At 36.5% G+C, this 21064-nt stretch overlaps 1 protein-coding gene across 4 annotated transcripts in view; it reads left to right on the forward strand.

The window, feature by feature from the left end:
- Positions 1 to 21064, forward strand: part of FSTL5 (follistatin like 5) — a 618951-nt gene that overhangs the window by 287107 nt on the left and 310780 nt on the right. For all 4 annotated transcript variants that reach the window (XM_080673147.1, XM_080673149.1, XM_080673148.1 and 1 more), the window contains exon 5: positions 17540 to 17736. In XM_080673147.1, the coding sequence (XP_080529273.1) occupies positions 17540 to 17736 (197 nt within the window). The remainder of the gene's footprint in view (positions 1 to 17539; positions 17737 to 21064) is intronic.

Genomic DNA, 21064 nt, shown 5'->3' on the forward strand with positions numbered 1-21064 from the left:
AGCCAAATTCAAATTCCAGCTCTACCATTTCTTAAAACCTATCACTGTGATTAAATTTCTTAATCTCCATGTGTTACAGTTTTCAAATCCAAAATATGAAACCATCACAGCATCTATCTCATTGAGTAGTTTTTGTATTAGACAGAATATTATATATGGCATTTAAAAATGGAGGATATATATGTTTTAGCTTTTACTATGATGATATTGCACTTTGTATAACATAAAATATTATAGAATATAAAATATTTTTGGAGAGTTTAGTACCTGATAAGATATGATGGACATAACAATTAGGAGTTAAAATGAAATTGAAATCTCAGCTTAACATGTTTTTGTGCTGTGTTTATATTTTTAATTTGACTATAATATTTCTGGTGGTTTCATAATTGAAACATTTCTGATAGAAAGTCCTTCAAAAATACCTTATTACTGAAGCAACAAATAAACTTTGTTATTTATGAGATAAGTAATTTCTTATTCTTGAGAGCATTGCATCCATTAAAAATCTATGTGAAATCCTTTCATAAAAACAGTACTTATAAAACAGAATCCACCTTTTGTTTTAAAATCCTTTTTTTCTGATAGCATTCTGTGTATTTTATAATTGAAATTTAATCATCAGAATGGATCAGTTGTTTGGCTAAATATTTATTTCAATTCCTAATTTTAGAGAAGACATATCATTTTCATGCAAGAATAACTAATAGTGACTGTGTCCTAAAGAGTAGTGTTTCACCTGATTAAAACCAAATTAACATAAACAAACTATTCTAGGAAAATTAAATGCTGTACTGAATATTATTTAGCAGTTCCCAAAATGTTACAGTGCCCAATTTATAATAATTGTTTTATGTGTATGGACATTTAAATACTTTGAGTGAAACATAATGCTCACTGTGCATCTTTAATATGCTTTCTGTACCACAACCCTACTAAATACACAGAATGAAATATTTGATGAAAGAAATAGAACAGCCAATAAATAAGCAGTCAGGCCTAAGAAATGTGAAAGTGTCTGATGTAGCCCTAACTGGTTTGGCTCAGTGGATAGAGCGTTGGCATGCCGACTGAAGGGTCCCATGTTCGATTCTGTCAAGGCCATGTATCTTGGTTGTGGGCACACCCACAGTAGGGGTGTGCAGGAGGCAGCTGATCAATGTTTCTCTCTCATTGATGTTTCTAACTCTCTATCCTTCTCCCTTCCTCTCTGTAAAAAATCAATAAAATATATTTTAAAAAAAGAAAGTATCTGATGTAACTACACTATACGTGAAGAGTTCAGTGGGTTGCTGAAAGCAGGACTGCATCACATGTTTCTTTTGGGACTTAATATAGAAAGGAATGGTGAGCTATTTAAAGATTTGGTGCAGAAAAGACACCTGAAAATATTAATTTATAGATTACTTTAATAGTAATTAAATTGAAGTTGGCAAGATTAAAAGCAGAGAGAGTTACAAGTCAGGCAGTTAGGAAATTAATGCTAGAATCAGATGAATGATAAAAAGTCCTGAGTTAATTTACCTAATAGTATAGGTGAAGAATTATATTAGGTATTAATAATCAAGGATAGAAGAAAGTCAACTAAGATTAAGAATTTATATCATTTCCTCCTTAAGACTTTAGTAAAATGAGATTAAAATAACAATCTACAATCATAGTAGGAGACTTTAATACCCCATTGACACCACTGGAAAATCCTCTAAATGAAAAATAAGTGAAGAAACAGTAATCCTAAATGACTCACTAGATCAGATGGAATTAATTGACATCTTCAGAACATTCCACCCCAAAGCTACAGAATATACATTCTTCTCAAGTGCATATGGGACATTTTCAAAGATAGACCACATATTGGGACACAGGCAAAGTCTTTTCAATTTAAGAAGAAAGAAATCATTTCAAACATCTTCTCAGATCACAATGGCATAAAATTAGAAATCAACTACAATAAAACAATGAGAAAAAATCAAACACATGGAGGCTAAATAGCATGCTATTAAACAATTATTGGTTTACCAAAGAGACCAAAGAAGAAATAAAAAGCATCCTGGAAACAAATGACAAAGGAAACACAACAATCCAAAATCTATGGGACACAGTGAAAGCAGTCCTGAGAGGGAAGTTCATAGCTCTCTACAGGACTACTTCAAAAAACAAGAAAAAGTGGTAATAAATTATCCAACCCTACAACTTAAAGAATTAGAACAAGAGCAACAAGAACAGCCCAGAGTAAGCAGAAGGAAGGAAATAATAAAGTTCAGAGTAGAAATAAAGAACATAGAGACCAAAAACAATACAGAAGATCAATAAAACCAAGAGCTTGTTCTTAGAAAGGATAAACCAGATTGATGAACCTCTAGTTGGGCTCACCAAGAAACAAAGAGGACCCAAATAAACAAAATCAGAAATGAAAGAGGTGAAGTAATAAATGACCCCACAGACATACAAATGATTGTAAAAAATATATATATTAGGAACAACTCTACTCCAACAAACTGGACAACCTAGACGAAATGGACTTTCAGAATGATTGACATTTTTCAACAAATTAAGTGCCAGAATGTTATTTTCTTTCCTGAGACCAAGTATGGGAAAGATCATGTAAGAATGATTTGAGGGGCCATTAAAATAACATAGAATTTCAGATCATGTCTCACATAGCTTTCAATTTAGTCTCTAAACCTGGCAGAATTCCAAAAACATAGAGTTGTGCTAGAGACCTCATCCTGAATTAAATGTTGAATACCTGCCAAATTCTTATCTGCACTTTAGGGGGCCATGACCAGGTAAGAACTGGAATCCATCAGTGGCATCAGGTGTACTGTCTCCAAAATGCTTCCACAGAATGTCTGCTATGAATAAGAAAAATTTAAAATATGTGAACAGCACCTTTTTCAGTTGGAATACTATTGGCTAAATAGTGACACCATTTTCTTTTAACCACATCTTTGGTGATTTTCTCCATCAGATATTTTTCCTCCAATGAAATAATTTTTGAAAAACAGTATATTCATGGTACTTTAATCATTATTTCAGTCATTATGGTCAGATCTCTTTACATTAGCTATGAAAGAGTATGATAGAGTAATTACGGTATAAAAATTAGATGCTCATGAAAAAGGTCCTTGTTAGAATTCATAATAGAAAGTCTATTTAAAATAAAATACAGAAATGATGTCTAGTACAAAACAATAAAGGCAGGGTTGCCATCAGTTGTGCAATGCAGAAAGGCACTTGGTAAAGGCAGGAAGTGGGGTTGAAAACCACTGCATGACACTTTTCAAGGTAGACACTCTAGAGTAGGTTTGTATTCACCAAGAAGTGCTTTCTTCTTTCCACAAAGAGTTGTATTCACCAGTGATTTCTTCTTATTTCTTCTTTGCACAAAGACAATATTTGCTTGCAAAGCTTTGTACCAAGAGTTGTGTGCAGGCAGGTGAGTGCATTTCTTCATTCATGAGAAGGTGCAGTCAAGTCTAAAAGACCCCTGTTAGAAGTGCATAGTAATTTGAAACTATTTTTGAATCCAACCAATCGGTTGGGTCTTCAAGAAGTTATAATAGATTCTGATATTATTGTTTACTGTATGACCTTGTAAAAAAATCTTTGTTTTTAATGTCATAGTTCCATAATGAAATGTCATTTTCTTCTTAAAAGGATGTTATAATGATTAAAAATAATAAAATAACTACTTATTTAAATACACTGGTAATATAAGTTTAGGATATTTGTTTTATAAAGGTGAAGAGTTAATTCACCTGGTGAATTCTAACTTTTAAAAGTTATTTCATGTAGTAATAAAGAATAGAAAAATTAAAAGATGTTTTATAAGTTTGCTATTTACATTATATATTTTTGTTATGCTTTTGTTCAACTTGCTGGAGATATATTCAAATTCAGCTCTGTATATTTACTTATATATAATGATATACAGGGTGAGACAAAAGTTCACAGTTGTTCATATGGAAATAATACAATAATTAATAAATAATAACACAATATAAACTGTACCATGTACTCAAAACTGTAAACCTACCTTTGCCCACTCTGTCTAATCACTTGTATCTGAAATAATCCTAAGCACTTTGAGCCCTATTCTAAGAAAAAAAAATATATATATATAGATTGTTAAAAGATTATTTTTAAAGGTAAAGTGATTCTCATGTAGATATAAAATAAACATGTTAAATTGTAATTAATTCATTATTTAAGAGGGAACTAGGCCGATGTTATAACCAGTTCAAAAAGTCAAAAAGCCATGCATTTATATGGAGTAAACCATTGTAGAAATAAACCTACAAATAGGCATGAATACCTGGATTTTTTTTTCCACAAAAGGGGGTAGAGAAATCAACAGAATCTCTACCAGGGAGAATTCTTTTGCAAGTTCATAGACAAGAGTTATTTTTCATTGGTATCAGTTATCTGTAATTTACAAGGTAGTAAAATGCCTCAAAGACAATGAAAGGCTAAAGTTAGATACCCAGAAATTCATGTTATAAATAATAAAAACTTTTCCATTGGCGACATCTAATAATTTCTTTCTTAATTCAAACATTTTTACCAAAGTACAGGAGAAAACACAATGTAGTCTAAACAACATTTAAATTGTACGAAGTGAAAGTCTTCATATATAAATTATATAAGCTACTGTCATCATTTTAATTATGGAACCAAGAAGAAATAAATTTAATATTGGAAAATAAAGAGCACTGAACTATTGTATATTTTGTATTAGTAAATACATGAATATATGATATATAGGTATATGAATCTTAATGTATGCTATCTTCAAGGAGAAGGTGTTTTTTGTTTTCACTGCTCAAAACAGGTAACTAAATCAAGAAATTGAATAAATGCAAAGTTTACAGTGTATGTAAAGAAAAATCCTGGTTTTCTTCTTTCCTCAGAAAATTGAAAGCCAGAAATGGTTTTAAAATGTATTTATTAAATAATTCTACAACTCACTTATAAAAATGGATGGCTTTAAAAACAAGTAGTTTGTAATTCATTTTCATCTGAAAACATACATGAAAAGGACAAGAACTTAAGTGATTCTCTTATTCATAAGGTGAAAATTAGGAATTTTACATCTCTTGTCTTTAGAAATTTCACACATTTTAATGAATTTTTTCCATGTAAATGTATTCAAAACTCATATGCTTTTAGTTTGTAGAAAAATTAACTTGAGAAAAGTCAAATTAATGAAATAGCAACTTCTCATTGTAGAAAGTTATCTTGAACTTATCTTTGACAAAGCAACTCATAAACTTTTCTAAACATAAATCAGTACCATATCAAAGGAATCTATCTTCATATGCACACTTATTACTTGTATTAATATAACCACAGATTTTATATATATACACACACACATGCTACATAAAGTGAAATCAAAATGTCATCTGGATTTCACAGAAAACTTTTTTCATTTCAGACAAAGGCAACATCTTATTTTCCTCAGATTCTTCCACCTAGTTTGCATCAGTGAGTAGGTGTTTTTCTCTTTTTGAAAAATAGATTTTATGAAAAAACTAGAAGCCCAGAGCACAAAATCACCCAGCTCCGCCCACCCGCACACACCTCATTGTGCTTGCAGCCCTGCCCACCCACTCTGGTCTTTGGTTGTTATGACATTAGGGCCACAGGCCTTTTATAATATAGATGCTCAAAGTCACTGATCATCAGAGAGATGCAAATTAGAATGTCAGGAGGTATCACCTCACACTTGTCAGAATGGCTACCATCAGCAAATCAACAAATGGCAAATGTGGAGAAAAGCAAACCCTTGTGCACTGCTGGTGGGAATGCAGACTGGTCCAACCACTATGGAAAACAGTATGAGTTTCCTCAAAAAATTAAATATGAAACTGCCATTTGACCCAGTGATCCCACTTCTAGGAATATATCCTAAGAAACCTGAAACACCAATCAGAAAGATTGTATATTCATTTGCTCTCTGTCTCATAAGCCCGATTTATACTGATGGCATATACAGTCTACATTTAATTTACACGCCTTCTAGTATTAATTACTTTATCTCCTCCTACTCACATCCCTTATATAGTGTGTCCTCTGCCTTTCCTAAGTACTCAGTATATTTGGTAAAGGTCATTATAGGCTATTGTTAAAACACTATGCATACCCATAGGAAAGTGCATAACTAAATAGATTTTTGTTACTTGTTTGACTAATTTTGAATTAAAAGAAAATGTTAGTGTCATATTTCTAAGGTAATGCTGACATATTGAACTATTAGCAATTATAATTTTCCAGAAAACAAAACAATGAACATTTCATATAGGTAATTTAAAACCAATTATTTTTAATATGTAGTATATTCTATATGAGTTTTTTTTTTAATTTCAGAAAAAAATGGGAGTCCGCATTGGTAATATTCCAAATAATCATTACATAGTAGAGAATGGCTGACACATATTTAGTTAAAGAATTCTCCTTATGACCATTTAACTATTTAACTAACAGAGCCAGAACTTATTTGAGAACACCGAGTAATCCTCCCTTACAAAGAGACAAATTGGCAAAATCATTTGTGTTTATTTGGTCAGTTTGGGGACAGTAGGGAGGTAATTGATGCTAGCTAGCATCCATGCTATGACTAATCAAAATATTAAATATATGATATTCATATGACTGTCTTTTGAATGTCAGCAGTGCTAAAAAGAAGAAATGACAACACATAATTGTGACTACTACAGGGACATGGCTTTTTACAGGTGACATCTATTCAGATAAATCATTTATACATAATCGTTGTATTAAGAAAATGTAATTAAATGAAATTGCCCACATACATAAAATAAAAAGTTATTCCCAAATTCAACAACCTATAAAATTGTTATTAATATTAACCTACTTCAAAATTAAGCCTATATGAAAGTATCTATGATAAAACAACAACAGCAGCAACACTATGAATGTTGCTATTCTGATGTTTAGTACTAGTATGTGATGGTATTTAATCATTTATAGTTGAACTAGTGGCCCAGTGCATGAAATTCATGCATGGGGGGGGGGTGGTATCCCTCAGCCTGGCCTGCACCCTGTCCAATCTGGGACCCCTTGAAGGATGTCCTTCTGCTGGTTTACAGAGATTGGGCCTAAACTGGCAGTTGGACATCTCTCTCCCAATCCGGGACTACTGGCTCCTAACCGCTCACCTGCCTGCCTGCCTGATTGCCCCTAACCACTCTGCCTGATGGCCTGCTCACCCCCAACTTCCCCTCCCGCTGGCCTGCTCACCCTCAACTGCCCACCCACCAGCCTGATCCCCCCCAACTGCCACCCTGCCAGCCTGTTTGCCCCCAACTGACCCCCACTGATGGCCTGCTCGCCTCCAACTGCCCCCCTGCTGGCCTGCTCACTCCAAACTGCTGCCCCCGTTGTCCTGATCACCTCCAACTGACCCCCACTGCTGGCCTGCTCACCCCCAACTGCTCCCCTGCTGGCCTGCTCATTCCAAACTGCCCCCCTCCGCTGTCCTGATCACCTCCAACTGACCCCCACTGATGGCTTGTTCGCCCCCAACTGGCCCCCATGCTGGTCTGCTTACCCCCAACGGCCCCGCCCCCCCCACCAGCCTGATCACCCACAACTGCTGTCCCATCCTGGACTGATCACCCACAACTGACCTCTTCTCTTGGCCTCTAACTGCCTCTACCTCGGCCCTGCAACCATGGCTTTGTCCAGAAGAAGATCCAGAAGGTCTCCTGGAAGGTCTCCCAGTCTAATTAGCATATTGCATTTTTATTAGTTTAGATAGAGGCCTGGTGCATGGGTGGGGGCCGGCTGGTTTGCTCTGAAGGTGTCCCGGATCAGGGTGGGGGTTCCCTTGGGGGGCGGGTGGCCTGGACAAGGGGCCCGTGGTAGTTTGCAGGCCAGCCATTCCCCCATTGGGGTGGGGGACCCTACTGGGGATGGTGCCAGCCTGGGCAATGGGCTGGGGCAGTTTGCAGGCCAGCCACACCCTCATGGGGTGAGGGTCCCCACTGGGGGGATGTGGCCAGCCTAGGTGAGGGGCTGAGGGCTGTTTTCAGGCTGGCCACACCCCCTTCAGGGTGGGCGTCCCCGCTGGGGTGCCTGGCTAGCCTGGGTGAGGGGCTGATGGCTGTTTGTAGGCTGGCCATGCCCCCCAGGGGGACCCTTACCCCATGGGGGGCATGGCCAGATTGAGGTAAGGGGCTGAGGGCTGTTTTAAGGCTGGCCATGCCCCCCAGGGGGACCCTTACCCCATGGGGGGCATGGCCAGATTGAGGTAAGGGGCTGAGGGCTGTTTTAAGGCTGGCCATGCCCCCCACCGGGGTCCCTCACCCCAATCGTGGTGTGGCCAGCCTGGGTGAGGGGCTGAGGGCTGTTTGCAGGTCCCTCCCTTGGCAGGTGATCCAAGCTTCACGTGCTCTCAGGCCAGCTCCGTAGCTGCTGCCCACAGGCCCCTCCTTCAGCAGCCGGCCAGGGCAGGCAGGAAGCTTGGGTTGCCCCTGACATAGGAGGAAGCCAAGCTTCCTCCATCGCCGGGGGTGACCCAAGCCTCCTGCTCACTCTGGCCTGCTCTGTGGCCGCTTCCATCTTTGTCCCACTAATTTTCATATTCCCTCCTGATTGGCTGTGGGTGTTGTGGAGTGATGGTCAATTACTATATTACTCTTTTATTAGATAGGGTAAGGATAAAAACGTGACAAGAGGTTGATGCCCATTCATTCCTATTATCTCCTTTGTTTGCTTAGCAATAAAATAAAATAAAATAAAATAAAATAAAATAAAATACAAAGGATAATATATATAATGTGCATATGTGTGTGTATGTGTGTATTAGAGACTATATATTAACAAAGAAATCCTTTTTTTCACTATCACTTTTGTATTTTTATGTGGTAAATAAAGAATACCTGAGATATTAGGAGGCAAGAAAGATATAGTCTTGACAGATTAAAATGTTCAGTGACCAGAAAATACATATGATCATACTCTTAACACCAAACTGGCCATACAACCTAAGGCTTATTGATAAACTTCAGGGAGAAATGAACTCAACCTAAAACTTCTATTATATATAAATTTAGTATTAAATGTAATGCTTAAAGAAGAGTACTATATTCCTATTAGAGCATATTTCTGTGTTTCTTTTTTTAAACCAAGGTACTATTCTTAATTGCTGCTTTATCTATATTTCCCATGTAGAAGTATTACAGGTTTTCTCTCTAATTGTGGCTAGCAAGTTGTCCTGGTAATACTATCACTATTTGATTTAGATTTTTGAAAGTCATGTTGCTATGCACATACGTAATCATTTTTAGGCAGGGTTGGTGAAGCATTCATGTCATTACTATGTGTAGTGTTTCCTAATGATGGTAGGAACAATTAAAAATCTTACCAACCAAAACACTTCTCTGTCTCAATGTAGATGAAATGGCAATAAAAGCTTTATTATTCTGTATGCATATCAGCTTTCATGCATGATGGCAGTCTTCAGAAGACTAATGTTCTCAACAAAATTTCACACATTTTTTTAGAATAACATGGAAGAAAGAACACTTAAAGCTTTCTATTTTTCTCAAGAGAGCAGTAGATGCACCTTTTCAGTTGTGTATACAGCATGAGAAAATCTTGTGTTAATTTATGAGTGTTGGGCTTATAATTCTTGAGTCAAAAGTTTCTCAACTTTTCATGTAAAGTTAAATGCCACGTCTATTATTGGGCTTACTATGTTTTTAAGAATATGGTATGATAATTGTACTTACTTCATAGGGTCATTATTAAGGTTAAATGAATTATCTGTAAATCTTAAAACACTATAGCACACAATAATTGCTTTTTAAATATAAAGTCATTATATGCCTCTGGCTACATAGATATAAATAGCATAATGTCTATAAGATCAATATAAACAATAAAATTTTTATTGAAAACAACATCTTTGAGTGTTGTGATAAAATTATTGAACAAGATTGCTTAGTGTTCAAGAGTTCTAAGAGAACTGTTCCTTTTTAAAAAAAGAAATAAATTTTTATTGATCTTTTTAAAGAGAGGGGATGGGAGAGGGATAGAGATAGAAACATCGGTGAGAGAGAAACATCATTGATTAACTGCCTCCTACACCTGCTCCTGCTGCCTCCTACATGGCCCCTACCGGGATCAGGCCCACAACTCAGACATGTGCCCTGACCAGTACTAGAACCAGTGACATCTTGGTTCCTAGGTCAATGCTCAACCACTGAGCCATATTGAGCAGGCTAAGAAACCTATTCTTAATGCACTTACATGAATCTTAGTTTTGACTATATTTAATGCAGTGATAGTAACTTTTTTGTAACCTGATTAATTTTTTCACAATGATGGTCAAATTAGTTAAAAATTAAAGAATGTCATTTATATAACACTAGAGGCCCAGTGTATGGATTAACACACTAGTGGGCTCCGTTGGCCTGGCCTGCGGGGATTGGGCTGAAACAGGCTCTCCAACATCCCCCAAGGGGTCCCAGATTGTGAGAGGGTGGTTCTCAGGGGATGCACTCTGGAATTGGGCTTGTCACTCGAGAACTGAATCTGCCCCCTGGTGGTCAGTGCACGTCAAAGCTACTGGTCAGCCAGTTGGCTGGTTGGCCTGTCACTTAGATTTTTATATATATAGATAGATTATTCCTAGAATTAATATAAACTAGATAGTAGAAATCAAAACTTAAAAGCTCTATAACACACAGTCTACCACAAAAACAATGATAAGATCTATGCTGTGTAATATTTGGGCAATATGCATTTATATTTTAACAGCAATTATAGGACTGTAAAAAGATGGAAGTTCTGACATATCATGTACAAAATATTTGTACATAGGTTGCAGAAAAAAATGATTAGGAAAAACTTAATTCACACACTCACTGATAGCATTAGCTGTCATATATTCTGTAAAAGGTGTGCTTTTTCATATGAAGCACATATTTTCTAGGTTTTTACTCTAAATATAGTGACATAAAAGACTGGTAAATTCACTGAGCATCAAAATAACACATTTGACTAGTTATGATAATAAATACTGTAAGTTGTATTTACTTCTGGTAAGATAAATTTACATTTTTAATTTATTTTTTTGAGCAATCTACATTATCGATTTCACCATCATACTGTGTTCTATTTTATTTTGTTGTGTTTCCTGTCAGCATATTCTGCACGTTTACTTTATAGTATGTGACTGTGTTTGGGAGGATGATGAGATAAGTGGTAACAGTGAGTAATAGCTAAGCTGCACACTCACTCCCAAGTGTGTCACCTTTGAAGAATATAGTTGAAAACAGAGGATGGAGCACCTAATCTTGCCCCTAAAAACAATTAAGCTCATGTCTTCCCAGATTTACGAGAGCAAAGTGACTTGGTTATTAGAGCACCTTTACTGAATCAAATACATAATCAAATCATATACCTATAATTTAAGCAGTGATATTGCCTTGAGTTTATTATTATATTTATTTCTCACTTTACCAATAATCCTTGGACAAACTTATTGAATAAGAAAATAAGAAAATCAAACTCTTTTTACTATAGTCTAGTATAAAAATTTACAATTGTCAATGTGCCATATAATTGACAAAGTACATCATAAGTAGTGAAGTGCTTGGACAATGAATGTTTAACTCAAAATACTTTTATTTCCAATAAGATTAATTTCAGAAATTAATGAGTAAGCATTGCAATTGAATTAATTGTTTTTAATTATTTACTTTTATTCAACAGTGCTTAAGGAGATAATAAATTAAACAAAATCAAATTTTGTATGTGGAGAGAGTGGGGAAAGGGTAAAGGAATTAATATCTCATAAAGCATAGTTATTTATTGATTTAAAAAATGTCCTGTAACCCAACTGGCATGGCTCAGTGGTTGAGCATCAACTTATGAACCATGAGGCCATGATTGGATTCCTGATCTGAGCACATACGTGTCTGGTTGCAGGCTCGATCCCCAGTGGAGGGCATGCAAGAGGCAGCCGATCAATGATTCTACACATAGTTTATCAACCTACAGCTTAATATGAAGATAATAGTTTTTTATGCTGAATTTACTTCATATTAGCTTATTAAATCTATATACTACATTTTGGCTTATGGCTTTGCTATAAATGCAAAATATTTTTCTAAAAATATGGAAAAATATATTAGCAATTATTGAATGGTTTGAGGAACAAAAAGTTTCATTATATATTCCAATAATGAATAGACTTGGCACTAAAAGGTATCCAATTTTATTATTTGAATTTTTAAGATTTCAGTTTATATAAGAATCAAATTAATCAAATTCTAGACATAAATGTTAAAAGAGAAAAATAGAATTCTTATATAGTTAGGTTTGAATATTCTTGCATTGAAGGGAATTGGTATATTTTACTGATGGATGGGAGGGAAGGATACAAGTGTAATTTCAAAGAGATAGGAGCAAATTACAGCCTTTGAAAAACATAATAGTAAGCATAATTGATACATATATAATCTATAATTCTTAGCACTTATGTACTCAAAATTGATGGTTGTACTATCAGATATATAAAATGTAATTCTCTGTTCCATGGAGACTTGGAGATGTACTGCCTGCTACACAGGTTGGGCCTTTGAATGTCAGAGTTTTGCATCTTTCCAGGCCCTGCGAGGACAGGTGGATTTTCACACCTCTGGTAGAATGACTCTGAGTTGAGTGGGTGCAGAGGCAGTGTCATAGGAAGAAAGATGATATGGGTACTACCACACAGGGACCTCCTCTGTGTTGTTCTCAGTATCTGGGCAGGCTCAGCAGAGCAGGCTTCGTCCTGTTCTCCCAAAGCAGGACCTGCGTCAGGAAAGCATTTCTTTCCCTGAGCTACTCCAAGCTAACACAGCCTTGACTGTGTTGAGAAAGGAATCCTACCAAAGCAAGCTAATAAACAAACAAAAATGTCTTACCTCCCTGCCTGATGTTATTCTTGGATGAGGACACTCTTTCTACATATCTGTTGATGCTTATTTTTCTAAATATCTATTGTTCTTTTTTAATAATGCTGGTTCTTTTTCTTTCACGTTGAAACTTATGGAAAGGACAGGAACTACTTAATATTTCCCAATCTGCACTTCGTTGTTTTTACTCCTTAGCCATTGTAATATGAATTCTGCTCTAGTTATTCATTGAAATTGTCCTTTAAAGCCATCAACCACCTCTAATTTAAGCAGTGTAATGGGAATGTCTTATTGTTTATCTTACTGCTATTCTGAAACATTTGATATTTCATCAGACCCTCTTTCTTGACAAGTTCTTTTCCCCTTAGCTCCCTCCTTTTCGGTACTTTCTTATAGTTTTCCTACATCTCAGATACTACTTTTTTTTTTCCTTTGTGAGTTCTGCTCTCTATACCTGTAATTTAAGCAGTGATATTGCCTTGAGTTTATTATTATATTTATTTCTCACTTTACCAATAATCCTTCAACAAACTTACTGAATCTGTGTATAAGTTGATTTTAAAACTCATTTCTGAAGATGAAAAGTAGCGAATAAAGGATAGAAAAGATATTGCCTCTGTGTAAAAATCATTCTGTTTCTTTCTAGCTCTGTAACTTTGAACAATTTATATAATCTCTCTGTGCTTTGGCTCATCATCTGTAAAATGGTGATGATTATATTATCTAGCTTTTTGGATTAATGTGAGAGTTAAGTGGTTTAATAGGTACAGAGTTTCTAGTATATCGGAAGCCTGCATTACAAGTAATCTATTATTAATAACAGATGCATCTATTTATTACTTTAAAAATATGTGACAGATTTTATTAAAATTCAAATTATACTGTTTTACATAAGTTTATAACTGCTTATCATACATTATCATAGAAAATGTATGCCTTAACTTCAAAGGTTTTTTTTTTTTATTTTCTTTGGATTTCCAGCAATACCTCAATGCTTGGACTTAGGAAACTTTCAATTTGGAAACAAAAGTATTAATAGAGAGCATCATGATGATACATTATTTGATTAGATCAAAATTTGAGTGCAACAACTCAAATTGTATTCCCTTCCCTAAATTTTAAATGTTGTTTAAAAGGTTTTCAGCATTTCAATTCTATTTTCCATCTGTCTCTCATCAACATTCTGACCCCCTCATTGCCTATGATCACAGGTCAGCCCCTCCAAACTCACCCTGCCTCCCACCTCCGCACCTTCAGTCAAATGAAAGGACATAAAGATGCAAGGTCAAATACAGAAATCCCAGGTGGGCTATTGGAAAGGTCTATTATCATTTTCCACATTCTTTCATCACACATTTCTATTTCTGAAGCACACCCACACACACAGAGATACACACACACACACACACCTACATACACATTTTTGAAGGCTTCTTTTGTGCCACTTTCATGGACACCAAAATTGCTACCTATCCCTCTGGATTTGATTACTTCTCTCCTGTGTCAGTGATTCTTTTGCTATTATGAAAACATATTCTTATTATTGTTCTATATTGAAAACAGAATAATGCAAAATTAACTTAATCTGCAGCACAAAGTTTAGATTTTTTTGTAAAAAATGAAGTTCTTGACAGGATTGCTAAACAATAAAATGGATGAACAACAGTAGTCATTTCACTGTCTTTGAAAAATAAGATAGTCTCATTCTCTAGCAGAGGTTGTTTTCTGTCTTATCTTAAAAGAGAATGAGACTTCAAATATTGCTTTTCAACCCAGGCTTCTTAGATCTTTATTTAAAACTAGAGGCCTGGTGCATGAAAATTCATGCACTGGAGGGGGGGTCCCTCAGCCTGGCCTGCCCCCTCTCACAATCTAGGAGCCCTCAGGGGTGGAAGGCGACCCAGTGCTCAGGGGAAGACGATGCCCCCATCACACTTCTGCTGCCATGCCTGCAGCACAAGCCTCAGCCGGCCCTGGTTACCTGAGCCTCGGGTGGCCCTGGGTGGCTGGGCAGCCGACATCTGAGGCTTGCCTGAGCCTTGGGCGTCGGATGGGCAACCGACATCCTAGGCTTGCCTGCAACTCAGGCCAACCCTGGGCTGCTGGGAAGCCACCATCCGAGGCTTGCCTGCGCCTCGGGCTAGCCCTAGGCTGTTGGGCAGCTGACATCTGAGGCTTGTCTGTGCCACACACCTGCATCCCCAGCGGGGCTGAAGGGATTGGTGCCACCATCTTGTGGCTCTGGTGCACCATCTTTGAGGGCATGGCAGTCAATTAGCATATTCCCTCTTTATTAGATAGGATTCTTTAGAAATCTTCTTTCTAAATTGTAGATTCTGCCAAATCCTAATTGTCAATGTTGACCATAACTATAAAGTTATCTTTTCCCCCTAAAAATACGACATAAAAACTTTATAGGTACTATAATACCCATTTTTAATTTATAATTACATTATAAACTATCTTTTCTGTAATATAGTTTATATCACGTTTGGTCTCAATGATATGCAATTAATTTTAGTGCACTATTTATGAAGACATCAGCATGAATCCATTCTAAGTAAAATCCTTTGTAAAATAATCATGTGAAGATTTTAGAAGGATTGCAATTACTTTTGAAAAAATTATGCCAAGCAATTATTTTTATTAATGGTGATGTTCCCACTATTCTTATGGTTATAATATGGGAGATATGAAAAATATGTAATGCATTACTACTTTAATAAACTTATACTTTAGTTGGGAAGATAAAACTTGAAAAATTAAGACTTTAAGATATATAATGCAAATACATATCATATTATATACACTAAGTACTCTAAAAAGAGAAATAAATGAATAGCTGAAAAGTAACTACTTTTGGAAGAATACAAGTATGAGCTTAGTTGCGTTATAAACAGAATTAAGAAAAAATGTAAATACACACACACATATAAATTTCTTCAAAACAAACCCAAATATTATAAACATATTTCCAATTAAAAATGTGCTATAGTATTTTTGAGCCATACTAGTGGCCCAGTGCATGAAATTCGTGCATGGGGGGGTGGTTCCCTCAGCCCAGCCTGCACTCTCTCCAATCAGAGTCCCCTTGGGGGATGTCTGATTGTGGGTTTAGGCCTGATCTGGTGGTTGGAAATCCGTCTCACAATCTGGGACTGCTGGCTCCTAACCAATTACCTGCCTGCCTGCCTGATCACCCCTAACTGCCTCTGCCTGCCTGGCTGATTGCCCCTTACCTCTCTGCCTGCCTGCCTGATTACCCCTAACTGCCCTCTCCTGCCGGCCTGATCTCACCCCCAAATGCTCTCCCCTGCTAGCCTGATCTCCCATAATGGCCTTGGCCTCAGACCCCACCACCATGGCTTTGTCGAGAAGGAAGTCGGATGTCCGGAAGATGGCCAGTCGACCTGATCTAATTAGCATATTACCCTTTTAGTAGTATAGATAGATTATATAGGATAGAATTGCTTAAAGCGGGGTGAGGAGGGTAGCCTTTTTCATCAGGAAGAGATGCTCTTGGCAGACAAAAATACATAATCCGTATATCTGGACTGATAGCCAGCCATATGCACTATACTGCCAAACTGGTCATTAAAAAACTGAACCGCTTTGTTACACCTTACCCCGAATAGCTTTTGCCCTTAAAGCCTCTCCTCATTCCCCACCTTAGGTTCTGCCTTCGCAGTTCACCCAGATTAGGTTCTGATTGGTCAGTATCTATGCCAGTCAGTGTCAAAAGCTCTGCCTCCTAGGCAGCCATTGGCTCCTCACACTTCACCCAGATTAGGTTCTGATTGGTCAGTTTCTATGCCAGTCAGCATCTCTGGGCTTATTAATGGGCCTGATCAGAAAAGCAGGGCTGGTCAGCAGCCCCAGCGGAGGCCCAAGAGAAAGAGAGGCGCAGCTGCTGGTCAGGCCCTGAGAGCAAGAGAGAGGCAAGGGCTGATCAACAGCTGTCACGGAGGCTACAGATCAGACCCTACTTCTCTCTCCCTGGGCCTCTCTTTTTGGTCTGATCCGTAGCCCCCTCGGTAGTCAGGCGGCACCCACAGTGGTGGGCAGTCAGTGCTGGGTTGCCGTGCCCAGCACTGACTTTCGGTTGGTCGAGCCTTCTGTCATTTTGGATGTTATGACCCTGGGTTTTTATATATTAGGATATGTGTGTTTAAGTGCAAAATTCAGCACAGTCTAACCCTTTCTTTGGGCAAGCCATTTCATCTTCCTGTGCCTCATGTTCAAAACCTGTGAAATTATCAATATAGGGATGTATTATGAGAATTAAAACTAAGATATATTTAAGCACTGGAGCTAATGAGAGCTACCATGTGTTTCTGTGTACCCCATAGAACCAATGACTTAGGCATAGAGAGACATAGGCACTAAATACATTCTTATTAGGTTTGATACAGACAAAATTTTTCTAATCTACCATGAAAATAGCCTAATTTTTTCCTTGCATAAGTTGTAAACTATACAAAGTATAAACAAAAATTATGTACAAAGTATGGCATCTATAAGATATCAACTTCTAAACATTAATAAAATAAATGATTTGTTTTCCATAATATTGCTTTGAAAATAACTTAGTTCTTTTGTTACAGGAGATAACTGCAAGGCCACTGAATATAGCAAGATGAAAAGCATGCTTTTAGATTTACAAAAGCAAAAATATATTACACGAGAAAATGAAAACCCTAACGATGATGACATATCTCGGAAGAAGTTGTTGGTGGATCAAATGTTTAAATATTTTGATGCTGACAGTAACGGACTTATAGATATGAATGAACTTACTCAGGTATGATTAATGATTAACTTAAAAAGTTGATTTAAATATAGCATATACAATGTATTTACATTTATGTGGACTTATTTTATATTAATAAAATGTATATTTAATCTATATTATTTGTATGGGTGTGCAATATTTTGAAAGTAAAATTTGACTACTCTATAAACAATGTTAATATCAAGCAACTTTATGTTATCTTTTACAGTTAAAAAATGAGGTTTTTGTACCTTAAATACATAAAGGAATTACCAGTTATCTATTTTATAGAATTTATAAGATATCTTCAGGTATATTCTGGAGTCTTTATAATGTTTAATTTTCTATAGCCAACAAAACCTTGTTTATTCAGTATTCAGTGGAACTATTGACCAGCAATTGAGCACCTCTATAACATAATGTAAATAAATGATTGAAGATAATATTGAATTATGGACATACTGCAGTACTTTTTCAAAAATCAAGGCTCAATTATAATATATTTAATTTTTATTTAATATTAAGTGCACATTATTACATTTCATTTCTTAGAAATTTGTTGCATAAATGATACCTGTAAAAGAAAATTTGTTATCAAAGAGAATATATTAATAAAAGTTCTTTATGTGAGCCATTTGAAAAAATAGAAATATTTTTACATGTGTATCACTGAGACTGATAGGCTATTATTTGCTTTGAAAATAACTTATTCTTTAAAGAATATAAACTGGTCCTGGATAGTACTGGAAATGTAAAAGAAGGGTTATATAATTTCTCCAGAAATAAATACAGGTTTCCAGAAGTAATAGAGAAAAAACTAATCTAGAGTGTCTAGGAAAATGATGATAACACTTAGGAATTTTGCTGACTTATCACTATAGTTTATCTTCAGGTATACTAGTATTTTGCTGCTGTGTATAGCAGTTAGTATAGTTTTCAAAAAGAAATCAATAGTATATTTCCATAACATTATATCATTTATTTCTTATGGTTAATTACATGGCTTATTTTTAAAAAATCTGACATTATAGAATATTGGTCTTATCATGAAAGTATTTCTAAGCTTTGGAATATGTAACTTAGTTTAGAGACAATATTAAAGTGACCTTGTGAGCAAGTTGACTATAATTCTTGTCATTCCAGTTAATTAAAATATATATCATTTTCATTATCTTTTTAAATTCAGCCTACATTTATTGAGTAGTCATTAAGTCCCAGGAACTAGGATTAAAGCAACTGAACTCTGGAAGTTTAGGGCAAAATTAGAAAACTTTTAATTAAACTCTTTGTATTGTTATATACCCAGGATGAAACACTTTAGAATTTTATATGTATACTAATAAGATATAACAAGATAATTATATTAAAATGAATGTATAATTAAGGCATGCCATCTTGACCTATATGTCTCTGACATATTGGAATATTGTGGTTTTGTTTTGTACTTATTTCTTACTTTAATAATATTTTTAGTTTTAATAACATTTACACCACTGTAATCATTGGTTTGGATACAAAATATGATCTGACCAAATCCTGTTATTATCATAATACCCTCATCTAAATCCAAAAGGAAAATTCCTAATCATTACAGAATGGTAGTGGCAGCCCTTCATCTGTACATGTTTGAAATGCCTACTACATTCAAGTTTGTATTAGTTTCCTAGGTTGGCCATAACAAAATACAGCAAACTGGGTGACTAAAACAACCTCTCTCTCAGTCTCTCTAAGTCCAAAATCAAGGTTGGCAGGGCCATGCTCCCTCTGAAGCCTCTGGGGGGAGGATTTCCCTTGCTTCTTTCAGCTTCTGGGAGGACCAGGCCTTCTGGTCTCCGCTTCCATAGTCACATTGCTTTCTCTGTGTGCCTGTCTTCACATCATCTTGCCTCTTTTTAAAAGGATACCAGTCATACTGGATAAGGGCCATCTCTACTTCAGCATGACCTCATCTTAAGTTATGTAACTACATCTTTCACAACCCTATTCAAACAAGGTTACTTTTTGAGGTACTGGGGGTTAGGACTTTCATATATATTTTGGAAGGACACAATTCAATAGGTAAAAAAGTTCATCTGATCTAAAGTTTAGTTTTTTGACCTTTGATTGGAACTTGCTTTATGTCTGAAAAGTGTCCTTCTAATTCATCTGAAAGTTGTGATATGAGAGCAGAAATTATCTGCAGAATTCCATTGGTTTATTGGCCATCTATGAAGTACATACAAGCAAGAATCTAGAAAGGTAGTGTTACTGATTGAGGTTACCAGCTGGGACCTCGGTTAGTCTCATCAACCCAGAAAAGATTTTAAGGTCAATGAAAATGAAAGTAAAGCAAAGTGGGGTTTATTGAAGATACACTCCAAATGAGGAGCAGGCCAGTCGAGAGAGACAATGGCCCAGAACTCCTGGTTTACATGGTTTAAATGAAGAATTTTCTGGGTGGAGACTTATTTATTTGCATCCAGGGATGATTGACAGAAAAGGGTTATGTAACTATATTTCTTCTGTGCATGCCCTTACCCATAATGCATACAGAAAACCCCACACGGGGAGGAGGTGTCAAAATTGCAATGCAAATTTTATTATAATTAGTCCAGGACCCTAGAAAGGTAGCGTTGAGATCATGTCATTTCCCTCTGAGCTTATACCAAGAACAGGCTGGTTCTGCACCTACCTGCCTGCTGGAAGTCTTCTGGCTGCTGGACTGCCCAGAGATAGGCAGTCTGAAGGCAGTGTTGGCCAGACCCCTGTTCAGGACCCCAGGGCAGGCCCCACCCCAGCCGCTCATGTCTAACTTCCTAACTAACAGTAATGTTTATTGACTTCCTTATGTACACATCCCACACCACATAAGTCACTGTTTCCTTCAGCACTCTATATTGGAAAGGTTAGTAGCTCATCTATCCACAATCAATTATGAAAAGAGTAATCAATTATAACAGACACTCTGGAGAAGATATAATAAATTTCTAGCTATTTATACCACAATTATTTTTTTGACTTGTGTATTTTTAAGTTACAAGTGCTTTTTAAGAACCTATATGTCATTTTGTAACAAACTTGAGGACTGATGCACAAAATTCATGCACTAGTGGGGCAGAGTTCCCTTGGCCCGGCCTGTGTTCTCTCGCAGTCCAGGAGCCCTAGGGGGATGTTTGATTGACTGACAGCTTAGGCCCGCTCGCCAGGGGGAGTGGGCCTTCAGTCTGACTTCCTTAGTGCTGCCACAGAGGCAGGAGAGGCTCCCACCACCACCACTGTGCTCGCCAGCCATGAGCCCAGCTCAGGGCTTCTGGCTGAGCAGCGCCCCCCCACCGTGGGAGCACACTGACCACCAGGTGGCAGCTCCTGTGTTGAGTGC

The sequence above is a fragment of the Plecotus auritus genome (assembly GCF_963455305.1).
Source record: "Plecotus auritus genome assembly, chromosome: 6".
Taxonomy (NCBI): Eukaryota; Metazoa; Chordata; class Mammalia; order Chiroptera; family Vespertilionidae; genus Plecotus; species Plecotus auritus.